This window comes from Podarcis muralis, chromosome 15 (genome assembly GCF_964188315.1).
Source record: "Podarcis muralis chromosome 15, rPodMur119.hap1.1, whole genome shotgun sequence".
Lineage (NCBI taxonomy): Eukaryota > Metazoa > Chordata > Lepidosauria > Squamata > Lacertidae > Podarcis > Podarcis muralis.
In genome coordinates, this window is record NC_135669.1 from 37,329,436 (window position 1) to 37,348,622 (window position 19,187).

The window sequence follows — 19,187 nt, forward strand, 5'->3', positions numbered from 1 at the left end:
TTTGCTGGAATTGATTGAAATACTGCATTGCATCTTTTGAGATCTGTACATTGGCAGCTCTGCAAAGCAACTAAATGCCTTTGAATAGTTAGTGAAATAGCAGGGTTCAATAGCTGTCCAGTACCCTGTGGGTTCATCCTGGACAGCCAATGAAATCCAGACCTTGAACAACTTCAGGAGCTGGCAAGTGAACTTTCCCTTGTTCATTCTTGCCCCTCAAAATTGAACAGAGGACAGCTTCTTCCCTGCAAGGTAGATTCCCAGCATAGATTCTGACAAGTGAAACTACATATCTGATGGTTTTCTAATATGTATGTATGTTTTAGGGCATGTGTATGCACACAATGCACTTGCTTACAATCTTCCACATATTCATTCTTTAAATTTTCACGCATGCATTTGAAACTCCTGAGCTGCCCCTCCAGAAAAATAAAAGTAGGATCATAGAGTTGTAGAGTTGGAAGGGACCACGAGGGTCATCTAGTCCAACCCCCTGCAATGTGGGAATCTTTTGCCCAATGTTGGGCTCGAACCCACAACCCCGAGATTAAGAGTCTCATGCTTTTGGTGGCCTGACTACATGGCATACATTCCCAAAATTATTAAGGAACTGGAGTGTTTTAAAGATCTCTCTACAGATGCGCTCGCAACCCCTCTTCCCACAGTAGGGCTTCCACATGCAAGTGTTTGAGGTGCAAGGCCGCTGCTTTGCATGCAACAATTAAGTTCTATTTCTGCCTTTCAGCCGTTTTTGTGGGCGTATAATTTCCTCAGGCGGGAGGGGCTGCTTTCTTTCTTAAGGTCTACGTGCAACTTTCGCTTGGGGTGTAGGCGGAAGCCTTGTTTTGTTTTATTGGTGCTATGGTCACTGCTTTGGAGAACTTCCTGCCATTGTTGAAACGCTGGAACTTGCTCACAAATCCCGCATCCTCCCATCTACAGGCCAGATAATGTTATCATGCTCTGGTCCGCTGGTTTGGATTGGCTTCAGTTAAAAGTTGAGCATGGTGGACGCTTTCCTGGAACACTGCTTTAAATCACGCCTCCCATTTCTGCATGTCAAGTACTCTGGTATTTGGATCCGTGTTTGGCAAGGAAAACTTTTTGTGTGTGTGCTAATCAGCCAATTAGCTTGTAGTGTTTTGCATATTATTGAAATTATTACTTGAAATGTTGGGTTTTATGGACCAGAGCTAGCACTCATTGTAGGCTAAGACAAGGGGATATCACTGTGGACTGGAATAATGTACATATTTAGCGTGAACGCTTACCCCTGCCTCATAAGCCTAATTCCTTTCTGGTTTTTCACACATAAATTGCTGTCTTCCCCCCATAGAATTGTAGAGTTGGAAGGGACCCCATGGGCCATCTACTGTAGTTCAACCCCCTGCAATGCAGGAATCTGGACTAAAGCATCCATAACAGATGGCCATCCAGTTGTTGGAGGTTTGGGGGAAGCTCCTCCCACTGAAGGGGATCAAGCACAGAGGAATCAGCATAGCCCAGCCTGGTGCCCTTCAGATGTTTTAGAGTTTAGACCATGGGTAGGCAAACTAAGGCCCGGGGGCCGGATCCGGCCCAATCGCCTTCTAAATCCGGCCTGCGGACGGTCTGGGAATCAGCGTGTTTTTACATGAATAGAATGTGCCCTTTTATTTAAAATGCATCTCTGGGTTATTTGTGGGGCATAGGAATTCGTTCATTTTTTTCTCCCAAATATAGTCCGGCCCCCCACAAGGTCTGAGGGACAGTGGACCGGCCCCCTGCTGAAAAAGTTTGCTGACCCCTGTTTTAGACCATAACTCCCGTCATCCCTGAACATTGGTCATGCAGGCTGAGGCTGGTGGGAATTGTAGTCCAAAACATCCACCATATTGGGGCCCTTCCCCTGAATCAAGTGGGACTTCTGGATAACATCTATCAATGGAAGAGACTGAACATTCACAGTTAAATGCGGTTGGTGTAAGCATCACTTTAGACTCTAGCAAGGGAGAAAATGCTGTTTTAGCGAGGTCTAATGTACAAGGAAAGGAGGGGAGGGTCAGTGATTTGATCGCTGCTCTCCTTTCAAGAGTACAGCCCTGATGTTTCTTCTCAAGAGAATTTTTTGTACGTCATCAATTGTGAAGCGTAGCCCAGAAGGTGGTTTGTCTTGTGGTTGCATGGATGTGGAAGCTTAAGTCAATGACAGAAGAAAACAAATCCACTTTGGCCATGTTTAATGCAAGCAAATACAGTCCGACACAGCATATTTGTTGTTTCTGCCAGTTAAAACAAACATGTAGAAAGGCATTACAGGCAGTGCTATAGCATAGAAATTCTCCTATCCATCTCTTGCCTATAGATCTCACCGCTATCAATTGCCACACCTGCCAGATGCAACTTGAGCTGCTGCTTGTAAAAAGGAGTGGCACAGGCTCCATTTCACAGTGGCACCAAAACAACCATATGCTAAATTCTGCACATCACCTACTCTTTCCCCATGAATGTCCCCTGTGCTCAATGCCCAGCTTGTCTGCTCTCTTTTCTCCAGGGATCAACAGTGAGGAATGCCATCCCTGCTGACTTTTCATGTTATTCATTTGGGACTGATCCACCAGCTGTTTCCCTTTCATTGAATGGAGCGTTTCGTTAGGCAGGTTGCTTTTATATCTGTCATACACATGGCTTCATTCCCCAGTAGAACACATTGATCTAATTGCTAATAAATAAATAACATATATGCCCCTAATTCAAAAAGGAGGTCTGGATCTTTGCTCCACCTTTCTCTGGAATTAATCTTTTTAACTTTCTAGTCCACCACTGTTATGATGTCTGAATAGTGTTTGACATGTCCTCTGATGTCTAATGCGATTTGAATTAGTTGCTGTCACTTCATACCCAGCCACCCCAATCTCCCCTAATTCAGATTAATAAAACACAGCATTATAAAACAAGGAGAGGGATTCTGTGGCCCTCCAGATAGTCAGACTCCCATGAGCTTCAGCCGGCATTGCTCTTGACTAGGGATGATGGGGCCTGGAGAGCCACAGGTTCTCTGTGCTTATGGTAGGACATCGTAGAGACTGTTTTAAATATAAGTACACTTGCAATAATGTTATTTGCTAAATTATTGAAGTGTAATCAAAACTCAAATTGATTTTAAAAAAATTGGGATCAGTTGGAAACGCTTAAACTTAAAGCTTTGCATGGTATGCTCTAAATAACACAGTGGTGATTTGTATATCAGAAATGAATCGGGTAGAATTGGGGAATCATAATTTGTGTTTGTTAATGTTTGTATTTTGTGTAAATATGTTTCTGTGTGTTTTTAGAATTAATAAAACTGTAAAAAAAAAAAAGGCAAGCAGACAAAACACCCCTCTACAGAACAAGCTAACAACAGAAGCAGTCGAAATACATTAAATTTCCAACCTGAGGTCTTGGAAGTTATTGATTTGCTGAAGTAAAATGAAAGAGAACTTATTGAGGCCTTTGATCCATGCAGGACTGTTTCTGTATTGCTGGCCTCTACATTCCCGATGCAGTGGGGTCTTTGAGACACATTTTGTTCTCTTCCCCCTTCCTTCAAATGGTCCATGCAGGGGCTGCAGACCATTTGCAGAGACCAGCAGAGATGTCACAGTCTTCATGATAGGCTTTTGTCAATAAATTTGGTGGAATCCTGAGGGAACAGCTACCTGTCCATTTCCATAGGATGCTTCACTGTCTTCCTTCTGGTTGGGCGCTGTAAGCAACTATTGCAAGAAACTGCTGGCTGGGCATGCCTAGAGATAGAACAAGGTTGTCTTGGCAGTGACTCTTCTAGATCCGATCATAGGGTTAGTTGGGTAAAACAAAAATGTAGAGAGGCAGATTGCATAGATGTGCAGTAGGCTTCAAGTGTGCCGAGGGAAGGAGGCCCAGGGACCACTTCCATTGCCCCCCAAATCAACACAGCAAATGATACACCTTAAGTCTCCCATGCACCACGAGATAGATAGAAGGGAACCCAGTTTAGTTCTTGCCTCCTGTTGCTCCATCACAGAATTAAGGAAGATTGAAGGGAGTGTTTGGAAGGCACTAGCTCTTTTGCTAGGAGCAGAGAGTATTTACTCACAGCTCATTATTTGCTCACAATTATTTGCTCACATTGGCCTTGATTGCATATCATAGTTAAAGGCATCTCAACCACTTTTAGCATGTGGGAGAAAAGCTACGATCCTTGACCTAGCATAATAGCCAAAACCGGGATTGCTCAAAACCATGACTTGGAAGTAAAGAACAAACCTTGACATCACAATCATGGTTTGCTTGGAATGAAACCAATCATGATCCTCAGTTTGGGGAGCAAAGCTAGGAATTGTGGTCTGGACCATTGAAAACCCATGGCTGCAAGTGAGCTGTTGTTCACATATCCAACAATGTAAATCAATTGTAATTCCAGCCTCCCCAGAGCTTACATAGTTTATGAATATGTGCCATGATTAGATAAAAGCTGCCCTGTCCCCACCACAGTCTCAAAATCCTCTAGCTTCAGTGTTGGATTTGCTCGATCTTTCAGTGAAAGATTGGGGTATTTGTAGAATATTTCAAATAGGAGGTGAAACCTCTAAAAGAACTGACTCGCAGACCAGTTAACAGTGGAAAGAGGAAAGCCTTTTCCCCCTCCAAGGATGGCAGTGTACAACAGAGAAATACTTCCTTACAGGCAGAGTACAGAAACGGCAAGCAATGCAAATCCGAAAAAGGAAGAAGTTGGGAATACAGCAATACTGGTTGTTTTCTTTTGAGAAGCGCTTGTAGTGCCATTGTTCTGGCTGGCTGTGGTCTTGGTGGCTTGTCCAGGAGAAGATGAAGTGGCGTTGGTTTGATCTTTTGTGACTTTGGCTGTGTTGGTGGCTTGGCCAGAAGGAGATGAGGTGGTGTTGATTTGGCCTTGAGTGACTTTGGCTGTGTTGGTGGCTTGACCAGAAGAAGATGAGGTGGTGTTGGTTTGACCTTGAGTGACGTTGCCTGTGTTGGTATCTTGGCCAGGAGAAGATGAGGTGGTGTTGGTTTGACCTTGAGTGACTTTGGCTGTGTTGGTGGCTTGACCAGAAGAAGATGAGGTGGTGTTGGTTTGACCTTGAGTGACGTTGCCTGTGTTGGTATCTTGGCCAGGAGAAGATGAGGTGGTGTTGGTTTGACCTTGAGTGACTTTGGCTGTGTTGGTAGCTTGGCCAGAAGTAGAAGCAGTAGCATTGTTAGCTGGCAACATAGTGGCATTGTTGGTTAGCCCTTTAGTGGACGTGCTGGTGGTGTTGGCGGGTGATGTGGCCATGTCGCTGACTGGGCCAGGAGTAGAGGGGGTAGAGGGGGTGTTGGCTGAGCCAGGACTGGATGTGCTGGTGGTGCTTTGGAAGGTAGTGGGTGAGTCTTTTGCTATTGGCTCACAGTTAATGAAGTGAAGCCCACTGAGCATTAGGATAAAGATGGAGTGTGGACCGAACTGCATCCTGCACCTGGGGTTCTGGTAGAGAAGAACAATACAATACAATTAATGTATAACTCACAGTTGTCTTTGTAAATGGCTTGCTAGCTGCTCAAACTAAGCCATCCAACTGTGCCTCCTTCACAAAGTCACCTTCAGGGCTCATGAGATCTTGTTTTTGGACTTTGCCAAGCATGTGGTGCACCTTTACCACTGAGATGTCTATCCTATGTGACTTTTAAAAAAGCGATGTAAATTGGCCCTTGGATATAGCGATATCAAAGCAGAGATTCATTGTTTTGCATGCCACACAACATCATAAGAAAAAAATGAGATCTAAGCGGGCAAAATCTTGTTGCTTTTGATGCTGTCTTTTAGTACACTTTATTGGAAGTTTTTGACCCAAGCCCAGCTCCTGCTTTCCTCTAAGTATGCTTTATTTCCTGGGCCCCCAACTTAGAATGAGATCCAAAGAACCACATTTATTTATTTATTTATTTATTTATTTATTTATTTATTTATTTATTTATTTTACCCCGCCCATCTGGCTGAGTTTCCACAGCCACTCTGGGCAGCTCCCAATCAAATGTTAAAAACAGTACAGCATTAAATATTAAAAACTTCCCTAAACAGGGCTGCCTTCAGATGCCTTTTAAAGATAGGATAGCTGCTTATTTCCTTCACATCTGAAGGGAGGGTGTTCCACAGGGTGGGCACCACTATCGAGAAGGCACTCTGCCTGGTTCCCTGTAACCTCACTTCTTGCAATGTGGGAACCGCCAGAAGGCCCTCAGCGCTGGATCTCAGTGTCCAGGCTGAACGATGGGGGTGGAGACGCTCCTTCAAGTATACAGGACCGAGGCCGTTTAGGGCTTTAAAGGTCAGCACCAACACTTTGAATTGTGCTCGGAAACGTACTGGGAGCCAATGCAGATATGGACTGGTGTTATGTGGTCCCACTCCCAGTCACCAGTCTAGCTGCCACATTCTGGATTAATTGCAGTTTCCGGGTCACCTTCAAAGGTAGCCCCACGTAGAGCGCATTGCAGTAGTCCAAGCTAGAAGAGGGAATCTCATAAGTCCCTATTGTTGTTTGTTTGTTTGTTTGTTTGTTGTTATAACCCAACCATATGACTGGGTTGCCCCAGCCATTTTGGCTGGCTACCAACAAAATATAAAAACACAGTAAAACATCAAACATTAAAAATTTGCCTATACTGGATTGCCTTCAGATGTCTTCTGAATGCTGTATAGCTGTTTATCTCCTTGACATCTGATGGGAGGGTGTTCCACAGGGTGGGCGCCACTACTGAGAAGGCCCTCCAGTTCCTTCAAGGAAGCATTTCAGTGACTTTTGGGATTCTTTAGAATTTAGATTCTTTAGAATTTCAGCTTTTATTATAGACTCACTCAGTTGTTAAAATAAAAAAGGAGATGCAGAAGCATTCATTATTTCTGGGCACCGTGCAATAAATCAAAATCTCACCCCAAATATTATTACAGTTGCAACATCAGGCAGATAACAAATAAAAAAAATTAAGTGGTCCACCAGGACCCTCAACAATGTTCAAGTGGTCTGTGGAGAATAAACTCTGGGAACCACTGATCTAATGCACCAGTACCAATGTTGTGATTATTGTGCCCTTGGAAGAAAGTTGGAAAGCAGACAAAAAATAAATAAATCAAAGGAGCAGGTACTATCATGTTCAAAATGAGGCAATTATATCACAGTGTCAAATTCCATACCTCTCTCTTTTCCCCTTCGGATCCTCGTCCTGGGAGATCAAATGCACCGCCTTAGCTTATCCACCTCTCAGTCTTAGAAACAGCTGGGCAGGAATATTGGGGACTGCAATTTATGTTGAGCTTAAGAATGATGTAACCATGCAGCCAACAAAAGGTTCGTTTCCTTGTTTGCAAAGCATAATCCAAACTAAATATTGTTTTTAATAAAAATAGACCTCATGGAGCATTCAGGAAGCATAATAGAAATGCTGAAAGCATTTTCAAGCTTGAATGTTTGCAGCAGTATATTTTGAAATCTAGAGCTGCAGTGTTTTCTTGATCAATTGTCTAGATAGGTATGGTCTGAAGGCACCTTGTTGAACTTTAGCAGGCCTTAGTCTGATGAGCTTCTTGGAAGAAAGGAGGGATATAAATGTAAGAAAATAAATGCATCAATAAAAACAATCTATTCTGCTAACCACTTTTTGAGTAAAACCATAGAAAGTTGCCCCAGTCAATCAGAATACTTTTTTAAAAACTCTTAACTCATTTCAGTAGAAATGCTAATAAAATCAGCATTCCCCATTCTCTCATATGTAGGAGGAAAATAGCACATCTAAGGTAGTGGCAGGTGGATGCATCATCTAAAAACCATGTGTGTTATATTGCAAAAAGCAATGTTTTGTTCTAATGTAGATTTACAGATTTAATCAAATCAGTTTAAAGCCACTGGCATTTCATTAACCTGTTAACGGCTCCATTTGCCTTATACCTTTTATTATTATAATTGGGTTTTATAAACAAGAATAATCTTATACAAATAAGTATACTAAGTTTTCTCATGTCATACGCATATCACAAAAATAACATAATAAATGTGGGAAAATATCGACAACATATGTTTCAAGCATGATGATGTGAAGATAAGCTGGTCTGTCATTCAGAAAGGCAAGCTGTGTCTTAGACTGTGAATATTTTGTGCACCAGCCTTTTTACTGTGGGTAGGGCCTAATGAAATTTCAAAACCCAGTGGTATGGCGGTGAACAACCTTCTGGGGCAGCTAAGCTTGCAGCCTTCCGAATGCTCCAAAAGAAGAACTACATTTGGGTGCACGGTGCTTTGATGGCTGAGGCATTTGGTTGCCCGGAGACCTCAAACTAAAGCAGCAAAAGGCTATAAGCACATTCCGTGTTTCCTGCACATCTTATGTAGAAAGATGGATCACTGAGCAGCACGCTTTTAATCAGAAACCGCATCAATCAGAAATTAGGTGGCGTGCGTGAGATGAGAAGGGTAAGCAAGTGGCTTTCAGGGTGTATCCTGGAGAAACCTGCCTTTGCTAAGAAGCTTGTCAGATACCCTCAGTGAGAAGATTAGCAATGGAAGCTGAGCTTCCCTGAGATCACCATGACCAGTCTTCACCTGAGATGCTTTGCCACAGGGCGAGGCTGCTGTGTTTGAAGGCAGAGGTGGGAAGAAGCTAGGGATCTGCTGGCAATCTTTGAATGGATAGATTGGCAAGATTTCTCTCTCTCTACTTTCTCCACACCTAATAGGACAGAGAGGCCAAAGCACTTGCCCCATCTCCTGTTGTTGTTATTATACGACACTGCCAGCATCCTCACATCCACTTTGGGAGCCCTGTTAGGCTGAGAATGCAGGGCAGAAATGCAAGCAATAACTAAAAGGGACAACACACATTTGGCTGAGATGGAGGGCCCCTGGTCAGGCAGGGTTAACTGCTAGCATAGCAGGTTCTGCCTCTTCTGTGTGTCTGGGAATTCACCCTCCCATCTCTCTCGAAACCAGCTATGAGGAAGCTGTTTGAATGCACTGGTTCATTTGGCCCCAGAGTAGTGTAGGTGAGCAATAGGCCCATTTTTAGCACCTCTGGGATACTGCCACTTCACCTTTTTTTCAGTTATGAGATGAACATATTAATCCTAGTTCTCGCTTTGTTTTTCGGTTCTGATTTCCTTGAACCACGCTGGGGGAAAACAACTCTGTGGTTTGGGGTTTTTTTTTAAAAAAAAATTATAATGTAGAACTGGTCTCCCTTTCTGAATCCTCTGCTTCTGGTAACCATGGAAATGGCTGCTGCAATATGTAACCTGTTGTGGGAGCTGCAAAGCAAGGATCTGGCACGTGTCAGGCTTTCGCTGCCAGTTCTGCCCCTCTCTACCTTAGCATCTCGCGAAGGAATATTTGCATTCCAAACAGAGTCGTGGTTTTCCGCAGCCTCTCAGAAGGACACTGGCCTGGGTTTATTTTCAGAGTTCACTCCTCCAAGCCTAGACAGCCTCTGACTTTTATTACTGAGGTAACTAAAGGCATGAATTTACCGGTCTCTCTTTTGGATTAGTACCCAACCTTTCCTCCCCCCAAAAACCAACTAACTAGAATACGCTGCTCCTGCTGCTTTAGGTCAGCTTAATCATTCAGCCACCGCCTATTCCTGCTTTTTGTGTGCACCCAGTTCCTACAAAGCAGATACTTTGCCCATAGCTCTCATTTCCAGGGAAACCAGGCTTCTGCATGGCTGTCGTCAGTACATCCGTTCAGATAATTGGCTTTTTGATGGAGTTTCCTGATCGCTTCTAGTGAAAGCTCCATGTTGGACAGTGCAGAAAGCTGCCTTCTGTCTGGTCCGATTATTTGTCCTCCTAGCCCATCATTTTCTACTCTGACTGGCAGATGCAGCTACAGAGCAGTCTCTTTCCCACGCTGTGCTACTTGATCCCTTTTTAAAGCTGGAGATAGTGGAGATTGAACTTTGGACCTTTTACATGCAAAGCAGGTGCCCTGCCTCTGAGCTTGAGCAGAGCTCTGAGCTCTGAGCTGCATCTGAGCCTCCCCCCCAATCTTTGTGGGTTCTTAGGATCACATTATCCTCATCGAACATTCTGTCATTTCTGGATACAAACTTAAGGTTATTCAGACAAGACTTGAGCCCTGTGCACAGAAGGGCTGTAGCTCAGGGCAATTTCTTTGCACACAGACGGTCAAAGGTTCAATCCCCAATGGCATCTCCGGGCAGTGCTAGGAGATTCTCCCTGTTTGAAACCCTGCAGACCTACTGCCAGTCAGTGTACAGTGGTACCTCGGGTTACATACACTTCAGGTTACATACGCTTCCGGTTACAGACTCCGCTAACCCAGAAATATTACCTCGGGTTAAGAACTTTGCTTCAGGATGAGAACAGAAATCGTGCAGCAGCGACACGGCGGCAGCAGGAGGCCCCAGGAGGTGCTTCAGGTTAAGAACAGTTTCAGGTTAAGAACGGAGCTCCGGAACGAATTAAGTACTTAACCTGAGGTACCACTGTATTCCCTTACTGGGCTAGATGGACCAGTGGTCTTGCTCAGTAGAAGGCAGCTTCCTATGTTCAAGCAGCATGTTGTAATGGGATTGGGATCATGCTGTCCCAGCCTGCCTTATCCAGTTACAACCTGCAGGTGTTGGTCTTCTATCCACAAACAACTCTTTGTAAAAGTACTGGTCAAACAGATGGGGATAGAGGAGCAGCTTCTCTGGAGCTCTATGGGAGATTAGGGACCTGTGCACACCAGATTAAAAGATATGGCCACCCAGTGAGCATATTTTTTTTGTTCTGAAGAAATGGCCTGATTTTTCACTATGAACTCTTGTGTTGTGATGTATTGTGTGCCCCATCTGAATTGCCCCCTAATGATACAAAAGGGCTATCCCTGAACTAAACCAACCTTCCTGTTAGTTTCTAGAAAACTGGAGGCTAAGGCTGCATACACGCATTCATGCTTAACCATGGTTTGTTTTCCTTAACTTTGGCTGTGCTAGGTTATGACACTTTAAACCATGGCTATGCATTGACTGCAAACCATGGCGTAAAGTCGTGATATGAAAGGGGTTTGCAGAACACTTGTTGGGTTTTAGCCACAGTTGATTGTTTCATCTGCCTCGAGCAATGCAGCTTCCCGTCGCCTCTACTGGTCTTGCCACTGTCTCCCTATATGTAGGGCTTACCTCAGCAAATTGAAGTAATGACTTTATTGTATGCTTGGGAAGAGAATGTGAATTAAGGCAACCAGCTGCAGTGAGTGGTAAGCCTAGCCAACAGTGCAATCCTAACCATGTCTACTCAAAAATAGATCCTGTTGAGTTCAGTGAGGCTTATTACCTGGTTGATGGGGTTAAAAAAATAATAAGAGCTTGCTGCATAAGGCCAAATGCCTAACTGGTCTAGCATCCTGTTCTCACAGTGGCCAGCTAGGTGCCTGTGGGAAACCTGCAAGCAGCACCCAAGCACAGGAGTCCTCCCCCCTCCTGTGGTATTCAGCAGCATCGCTGCCTCCAGCTGCAGAGGCAGAGCATAGACATCAGGCTAGTAGCCATCAATAGCCTTCTCCATATTAATCCAATTATCTTTTAAAGCCATCCAAGTTGCCTTCTGTGAGACTGTACTTTCTTTTATCTCCCTTAATCTCCTAGCATTTGGCTTCAGTGGGTGGCCCCAATGTCTCACTTTTTGAGAGAGGGAGAAAAACTTCTCTCTCTCTCCAGTTTCTCCATCCCATAATCACTTATGTCCCTTCTTACTCGCTTTGTCCCTTAAACTAAAAAGTCCCAAAGCTGCAACCTTTTGTCATAGGAGAGTCATTCCATCCCCTTGATAATTGTGGTTGCCCTTTGCTGAACATTTTCCAACTCAACAATATCCTTTTTTTAGGTGAGGCAACCAGAACTCAGATTGCAGCCCAAGTGTTCCAATGCACACACTGTTGTAGATATTAAAATGATTCTGTTATATCATTACATTAATTTAACTTTTGCACATGCCTATGCATGGATGCACCAGCCATGTGCCTCAAAATAAGAAACAGTTAAGTTTTAGATGACTTTATTTCCTCCCTTTTGCATGTCACCATTTATAAAGGACCAGCACTGTTATATTACAAGACTGTCCGGCAAGTCAAGCAAGACAATACATATATAATATAGGCCTTTCATGTTGTTTTTTTTTTCTTTTCCAGATGTTTAATGACAAAACTATTCATAATCAATACATAAAATACTGACATTTTTCATATTTTTTGTGTGAAGAAAATTAAAAATGTAAATACAAAATAAGCACATTTCATAAAAACGATTATATTTGATAGAATTAGGCTTCCTCTGTTTAATTTCAGTAAGACATAGTTAAAGTAAGTAGCAGCTTGGTTATCAAGACATAATTTTGTGCAGTCTTCTCGTTTACGGTCGTATTTCAGAATCTAAACGGGCATTTCTTCTTGGCATTTGAATCGTTGCGGGACATGAGCGTTTCCCCCCCCTTTGACCATTTTATTAATATGGGATAAATGAAGCAATTCATTCACTTAAGCACAAATCCCTAGCCAGACTGCAGGGCCACTGTGGTAAGCATTACGACGAAGGCCAAACCCCCCTTGGGAATATTTGCCTTGGAGGGTGCGCGAGGGTTGATTTTTGTGGTCGTCTCCTCTCTCTTTACAGTAACAGCTGTGCTCTGTGGTCTCTTTGAGTAGTTTGTAGGCATCCCACTGGTGATGCTTAAGGTCATGGGAGTGGTGGACGGTCCTACCAAGCCCATTGTGCTTGAATTCACAGAGGTCGTCTCTTGCATGTAGATGCCGTTTGTGGCTGCTGCTGCTTCGTAAGAGCTGAGTTTCTCTGTGCTCAGGTCTTCCGGGTAGAGGACCAGTGGCCTGTCCGTGCTCGTGAAGGCGATGGTTTGGCCAGCGGTGGCGCTCAGGCCAACATCCTTCATTCTAAATTGTTGGTGCACTTGTCCGGTTTGCTCCGTTGCCACTGGAGACCCAGCTGCGTCCGCCGCCTTCATTGCTTTAACAAGGAGGTGGCTCTCTGCAGCTGTCGAGAATGGCGTGGCAGCCTTCCCAGGGGTGGTGGCCTCATCTGAGCATGGCGACCCTACGACGGTAGCCCTCGTCTCTCCTATCCATTTCTGCAAATAGGAGATGTCCTGCTTGTTATCCTCGCACGACCAGGGGTTGTTGTAAAGCGTGACGAGCTGCAGCTGAGCAAGCTGGTCGAAAGCCTCGTCAGGAATATAAGCAAACTTGTTGTTGTGCAGGTAAAGTTCGGAAAGATGTGCCAGCCTCGCCAGTGTGCCGGGGAGTATCTGTGTCAAGAAGTTGTTGGATAGATCCACTGTCTCGGTGTTGTAAGGAATGTTGGTGGGCACCGTCCACAGTTTGTTGCTACTGAGGTTGAGGGACTTGAGGCTGATCATGGTGTTGTTAATCAGAACAGCCCTTTCCACCATATTCCCAGACACGTCGAGGACTCTAAGGTTCCACTGGTAGGCTGTGTCCAGCTTCTGAAGGACCTTGATGTTGTTGTTTGCAGCATATATTTCCCACAGCGACCTGGGCAGATAAGCCGGGAGGCTCTGGAGCCAATTGTGGGAAATGTCCAGGGTCCTCAGATTGGCAAACCGAGTGAGCTGGTGGTTGAGGTCAGCAAAGTGGTTATAAGACAGGTTTAAATAGGTAATGTTGTCCTGAAGTCCATGTGGCAGCGTGGTCAGGTTTCTGCTGGAGCAGTCCACGTTTCTGTCATTTCCTGAGCACAAGCACGCCAAAGGGCAGATACCCTGGACAGCTGGTATGAAGAAGAGAAGCGCCAGGACGCAGGGCGATGCCTTCAAGACCCGGTTCTCCATTGTTGCCTGGAAACAAATACATGCCAAAATAGCCAGTTTATTGCACAGACTATGAATACAATTCAGAAGGTGGTGTTTATTTTTTTAAAACACTGGTTCCTTTCCAGTTGCATTTCAAGAAAAAGACCACGCATACCTACATCGCTGTGGCATAGACCTCGTTGGTGTAAAAAACACAGCTATTTACAAAGGATCTCTTCAGCCTACTGTCTTGCTGTCTGGCAGAAAGAGGCTCATCTATTTCCATCTCCCTCCTTTTTCTCTCCCCCCCCCCCCATCCGCCTCCAGCTCCCAATGGTAGCATTCTTCCTAAACTGCTAGTCTCTTCCAAATGTTATACAATGTCTGCTTTCTGTTTTCAGCCCTTTGAATTTCATGTTTATCTATGGGGGTTTCTCCCTTCTTTATTTTACAATGGATTATTTTATAAAACAGGGACAGCATCACTGGCTACAGAATAGTCTTAAAATCCCTGCAGCTATACATCAGTTGTTATCTGCTGTAAATAAGATAATTTGATCAAATGGCATTTTCAATTCAGACATGCATTTGGAACCGTGCAAGCTTAAACTCAGACTACTAATTGTGTCCCCCCCACCTCCTTTGCCATAATATTAATCTAATTTTTCCCAAGCTTGGCAAGGTGTCCATTTTCAAACCGGGGTTTAATGTTAGGATGAGATTCTGTAGCTGTCACTGCAGTAGACAGCTGGTCTAAGAAGCTGCCGAGTTATACTATATAGTAATATATATTCTCTCTCTTTCTCTCTCTCTCTCTCTCTCTCTCTCTCTCTCTCTCTCACACACACACACACACACGTACAATGTGGCAGCATTTGGCCTTAAAAGTGAATGAGAGGAAGAAAGAGCAAAAGAAGCAAACTTACCTTAGTCCCTGCTGCAGTATCAGTGCATCGTTTCCCTGAAAGACCGAAACGCAAAGGTCGGCTCACTCTCCAGGGTAGCCACAGTTTGTCTGTGGGTTGTGCTTTGCCTCCTCAGCTGCATCGTACTGCCGTTTCCAGGGGCTCTGCAACCACCTGATCAGTGCTCCATCGGAGGACTGCAGAGCTGTCGTTTTGGTGCTGACTCAAATTTATTGCAAGGGGTTGCATACTCAACAAAATGGACAGTCTTTTCTTTAAAAAAAAAAAAAAAGCAAAAGCCCAAGTTTCCAAACTTCTCTCCGCATGTTCCTTCCCTCCGCCCTCCCCCTGGGATGTGTCTCAGTGCATTAGGATACGACATGCATACTTTAACTGTGCAAATAGCATCCAGTCTCGATTTTTGGTATTTGTGCTAGTCATAAGCTTGCTTCAGCGTTTGACTGTTCCCTGCTGCTCCCTGCTTTTACTTTTAACCAGCTTTTGTCTTGCTGGGTTTCTCTGTGTGCCTTAAATGCAGCTCTTGAAATATCTCTGTGCGGGGGAGGGTGGTATTAAATATAATTGGTTTCGTAGCACTTCAGGGAAAGCCAAATATCACCTAGTCCAGCCCCCTGCTTCAGGGTGAGGCACTTCTTCTGTTGACCCATATCTAAGAGTGTAAGGAGAGCCCTGCTGGATCAGGGCAGTGGCCCATTGAGTCCAGCATCCTGTTCTCACAGAGGCCAACCAGATGCCTCTGCGGGAAGCCTGCAAATGGGACCTGAGGCACAACACAACTCTCCTTTCCTGTGGTTTCCAGCAACTGGTACTCAGAAGCAGGCTGCCTTCATCAGTGGAGGGAAAATATAGCCATCACAGATAGTAGCCATTGATAGCCTCCATGAATTTGTCTAATCCTCTTTTAAAGCCTTCCAGTTAGTTGGCCATCGCTGCCTTTGTGTGGGAGCGAATTCCAGTTCATTATTTTATTTTGTCTGTCCTGAGTCTTCCTATGTTCAGCTTCATTGGATGACCTGGAGTTACAGTGTTATGAGAGAGGGGGGAAAGAAACTTTTCTCTATCCACTTCCTCCATTCCATGCATCATTTTATACATACCAATGTCACCTCTTACTCACCTTTTCTCGAAACCCAAACGCTCCAGATGTTTTAGCCTTTCCTCATAGGTGAGCTTCTTCACCCCCTCGGTCATTTGGGCTGCCCTTTTCTGAACCTTGCCCAACTCTACAGCATTATTTTTGAGGTGAGGCTGCGAAAACTCCACACGATACTCCATAGATTTGTATAATGGCATTATGATATTGGTGGTTTTCTTTTCACTTCCTTTCCTAACGAGCTCTAGCATGGAATTTGCCATTTTCACAGCTGCTGCACACTGGGTTGACATCTTCGTGTCATCTTCACCCACCTAACAGATTAACCCCCATTGACCCAAACACTAACAGAGAGACCCTGTGCCGAAATTGCCTGTCTGATTGAAGCAACTACCGAGTAAAGCCCGTTATTCTCAGCGCTGCAAGCGGTTTTAATGACTTGCCAGCTGCAATATAATATAGCCACACTGAGAATTAGTGGTGCACGTGACTAATAAAAAGGTAACAGCGTGTGCTGAAAAATAAAACTCTGAAACTTTTTTTTCTTACTATGTCTTTTTTTATAACCAACTAATTCCAAGAGCAGCTTTGAAAAGACCCCATCCCTCTGTAACGCCTTGTCCTTCACCTGTCTTTTCAAAGTCCCCCACATTTTTGTCTATTTTGAGTTGGCACTATTCCTTGAATAGTCTTTTCCGCAGTTCTATCTGGAGATTAGACTAGGAATATAAGAAGAGTTCCGGTGGGTCAGACCTTTTGTGGCCATTTCATCTGCCATCTTTTTCCCCGCAGCAGCTTCCAGGAATCCCACACGCAGGAAATAAAACAACAGCCCTCCCATTGGGTTTCACATTCATACTCAAAGGCAACTGATAGTGAGAGGGAGTCTGCCTCTGATCATAGAGGTTATAATGAGAATTTGACTTCTTCAGTGCTGCTTCCTTGTTCAACTGCCTGGCTAAGTTCAAGGTGCTGGTTTTGGTCTACAAAGCCTGATATAGCTTGGGACCAGAATACTTGAAAATATAGTATCACCCCCTATATTACTAATTGATCACTGTGTTCTGCAGCTGAGGGTCCCCTGAAGATACCATCTTATCAGGAAGTCCATTCTTCACAATGTATGTGTCAGACCTTTAGTGCTATGGCACCTACCCATTGGAATTCCCTCCCCTTGAATATTAAATGGAGGGCATCACTGTTGCCTCTTTGACACCTGCTGAAGACCTCGCTCTTTCAACAAACCTTTTAAGTTGAGATCTTTTCCTGACTGCATGTGTATTAGAATTGTGTTCAGGTGTTTTGATTGCTGTATCACCTGTGCCTTTGCTGCCCTGGACTGTTTGGGGAGGAAAGGTGGCATATAACTTTTAATAATAAATAATATCAGCAACAACAATTTCAATGCTAGAGCATTTGGCCAACAGCCATTTTGTTTTGTGCTCTGTCTCGCAAACTGGGTGACATGTTTCCCCAACTCCCCATACAATCTGCTGCTAATTACTTTTACTGTTTCAACTTTAGGACTTTTCCTTGCTCCATATGTAAGCTCATTTGGACTAGGACACTCTCACCTGCATTGCATTCCAGTATAGCGGATAGTTAGGAAGCTGCCTTTATGCGCAGTCCGATCCATCTAGCTCAGTGTTTTGTTTATAGACTGACGGCGTCAAAGTGCCTCCAGAGCTGAGGGTTGCCTGGTTAGAGCCCCAGCTTCCTGTTTGAAGATTGCTTTTTAAGACAGGCATTTGGAGTTCAGGGACAATATTTTTGTAGGCTGGTAGCGATTGGTGTTTTTTATTGAATTTGTTGGTAGATCTTGTGGGTTTTTATTTTCGTTTTGTAAACAGCCTTGTTTTGCCAAGAAAAGGAGATGGCGGGATGCATCAGTGGGCTTTCCTTCTAAGCAAATGTGACCAGAAACAGCAACTAAGTCTCATTCTCCACCCAAAGGCATCATCACTCAGCCCAAAGATTCTGGGCTTCACTATTCCTCAGCCCTGCAGTATATGTGCACAGAGGGGTTCCAGCCTGCTCTTGCCCTTTTGCCGGTTGGCTCAGCTGACAGACGTGTCAGACAAAGTGTGGGCTCTGCAAGGTGCACAGACTGCTCCAGGGAATACGGGCTTCCACAAAGCTGCTTCCTTTACCAGTGCTAAGCACACATTTTGCATGCAAAAGGTCTCCATTTCAATCCCCAGCATCTCCAGGTAGGGCTGGGGGAAGAGCCACTGTAAGTCCATGCCAACAGCACCAAGCTAGATAGACCAACTTTCTGACTTTTTTTCTTAACCGGTGGCCTGCAGGCTATTTCTGGTCCACAAGATGTGTAATCCTACTATTGACTGAAAGATCCTGTGTGAATACACCTGCAACAAAATGCTGCAGTGTGCAGTGCCCCTGTTAGCCGACTCCATTCCATGCCCCCTTCCAACTGGTTTCCCGTTCCTCTCCCATCATAATCAGCCAGCATTCCATGGTCACCAAGCGTGCTCAAGCTTTCAACGGACTGTTTGGGGAGTTACCCTTCAGCAAGGTTTCTTTTTCTTCTGCAAACCTTGGAATTCACCCAAGGCTGCTGTTAGCGCCCCTCTCTTGTGTGTGGGTGATGCCATCTTGGCTGCATAAGTCGTGGCACTCATGCCTGAACATCAGAAATAGAAGGAAGGATACTGCCTTCTGTTACTGCCAAGGAATGCCTTTTTCAATCAATCATGTTATCCAGAGGTAACTAAGGACAGACTCGGGATTGCGACTGGAGGCTGATTAGCTATTTTATTGAGACTCTATACGCCAGAATAGATTTCAGCAAGATCTCAGCACTGCAGAGCCAACAGCAGCCAAGAGGAGTAAAATGAGTAGTACCTTTAACACTGCATGGGTAAAATGATATACACTGGAATATACAAACTGCACGTGGGGTGGGGGAGATTTTGCTAGCTGAACCAGGCGGAATGATGTCCTTTAAAAAGGACACAAACTCCTACCCTTTCAAATAAGACCCCTGCTGAAAGTTGGGTGTTTAAGAGCTTGTAAAACCAAATACGCTCACGTGCATTAAGTATGAGCATGAAAAGGTAGCTAAAAAGGTATTAGCATCAGATTCCAAAAAAAAAATTGCCAACTGCCTTAATAGGGAGCATTGTGGATATTTTCAGTGGCCCCGGCTGAGATGATGCTTCATTTGTGCAGATATGAAATGTTATATTTTCTGAAGTGGTTCACAGGTGAGCAGATGTCCTTAGCAGGATGCTTAGTGTTATTTCATATTTTTATTGCACTGGCAGCCTGGTAGGCACGGTGCAATATATGTTTAAAAAAAGATGGAGAGAAGGGCTGCACTTACAGA

The 19,187-nt window shown here is 44.4% G+C and overlaps 2 protein-coding genes across 6 annotated transcripts in view; one reads left to right on the forward strand and one right to left on the reverse strand.

Moving 5' to 3' along the window:
• Positions 1-19,187, forward strand: part of NF1 (neurofibromin 1) — a 163,420-nt gene that overhangs the window by 76,048 nt on the left and 68,185 nt on the right. The window lies entirely within an intron of this gene.
• OMG (oligodendrocyte myelin glycoprotein) lies at positions 12,039-15,317 on the reverse strand. Of its 2 annotated transcripts, none has more exons than XM_028707815.2 (2): positions 14,746-15,317; positions 12,039-13,864 (listed from the first exon to the last, which is right to left on the reverse strand). In XM_028707815.2, exon 2 carries the CDS (start codon positions 13,856-13,858, stop codon positions 12,548-12,550), a length of 1,311 nt encoding a protein of 436 aa, XP_028563648.2. In that variant the 5' UTR covers positions 13,859-13,864; positions 14,746-15,317; the 3' UTR covers positions 12,039-12,547. The 2 variants fall into 2 exon arrangements, with proteins under 2 accessions (XP_028563648.2, XP_028563649.2); XM_028707816.2 differs by lacking the exon at positions 14,746-15,317 and adding an exon at positions 13,995-14,104.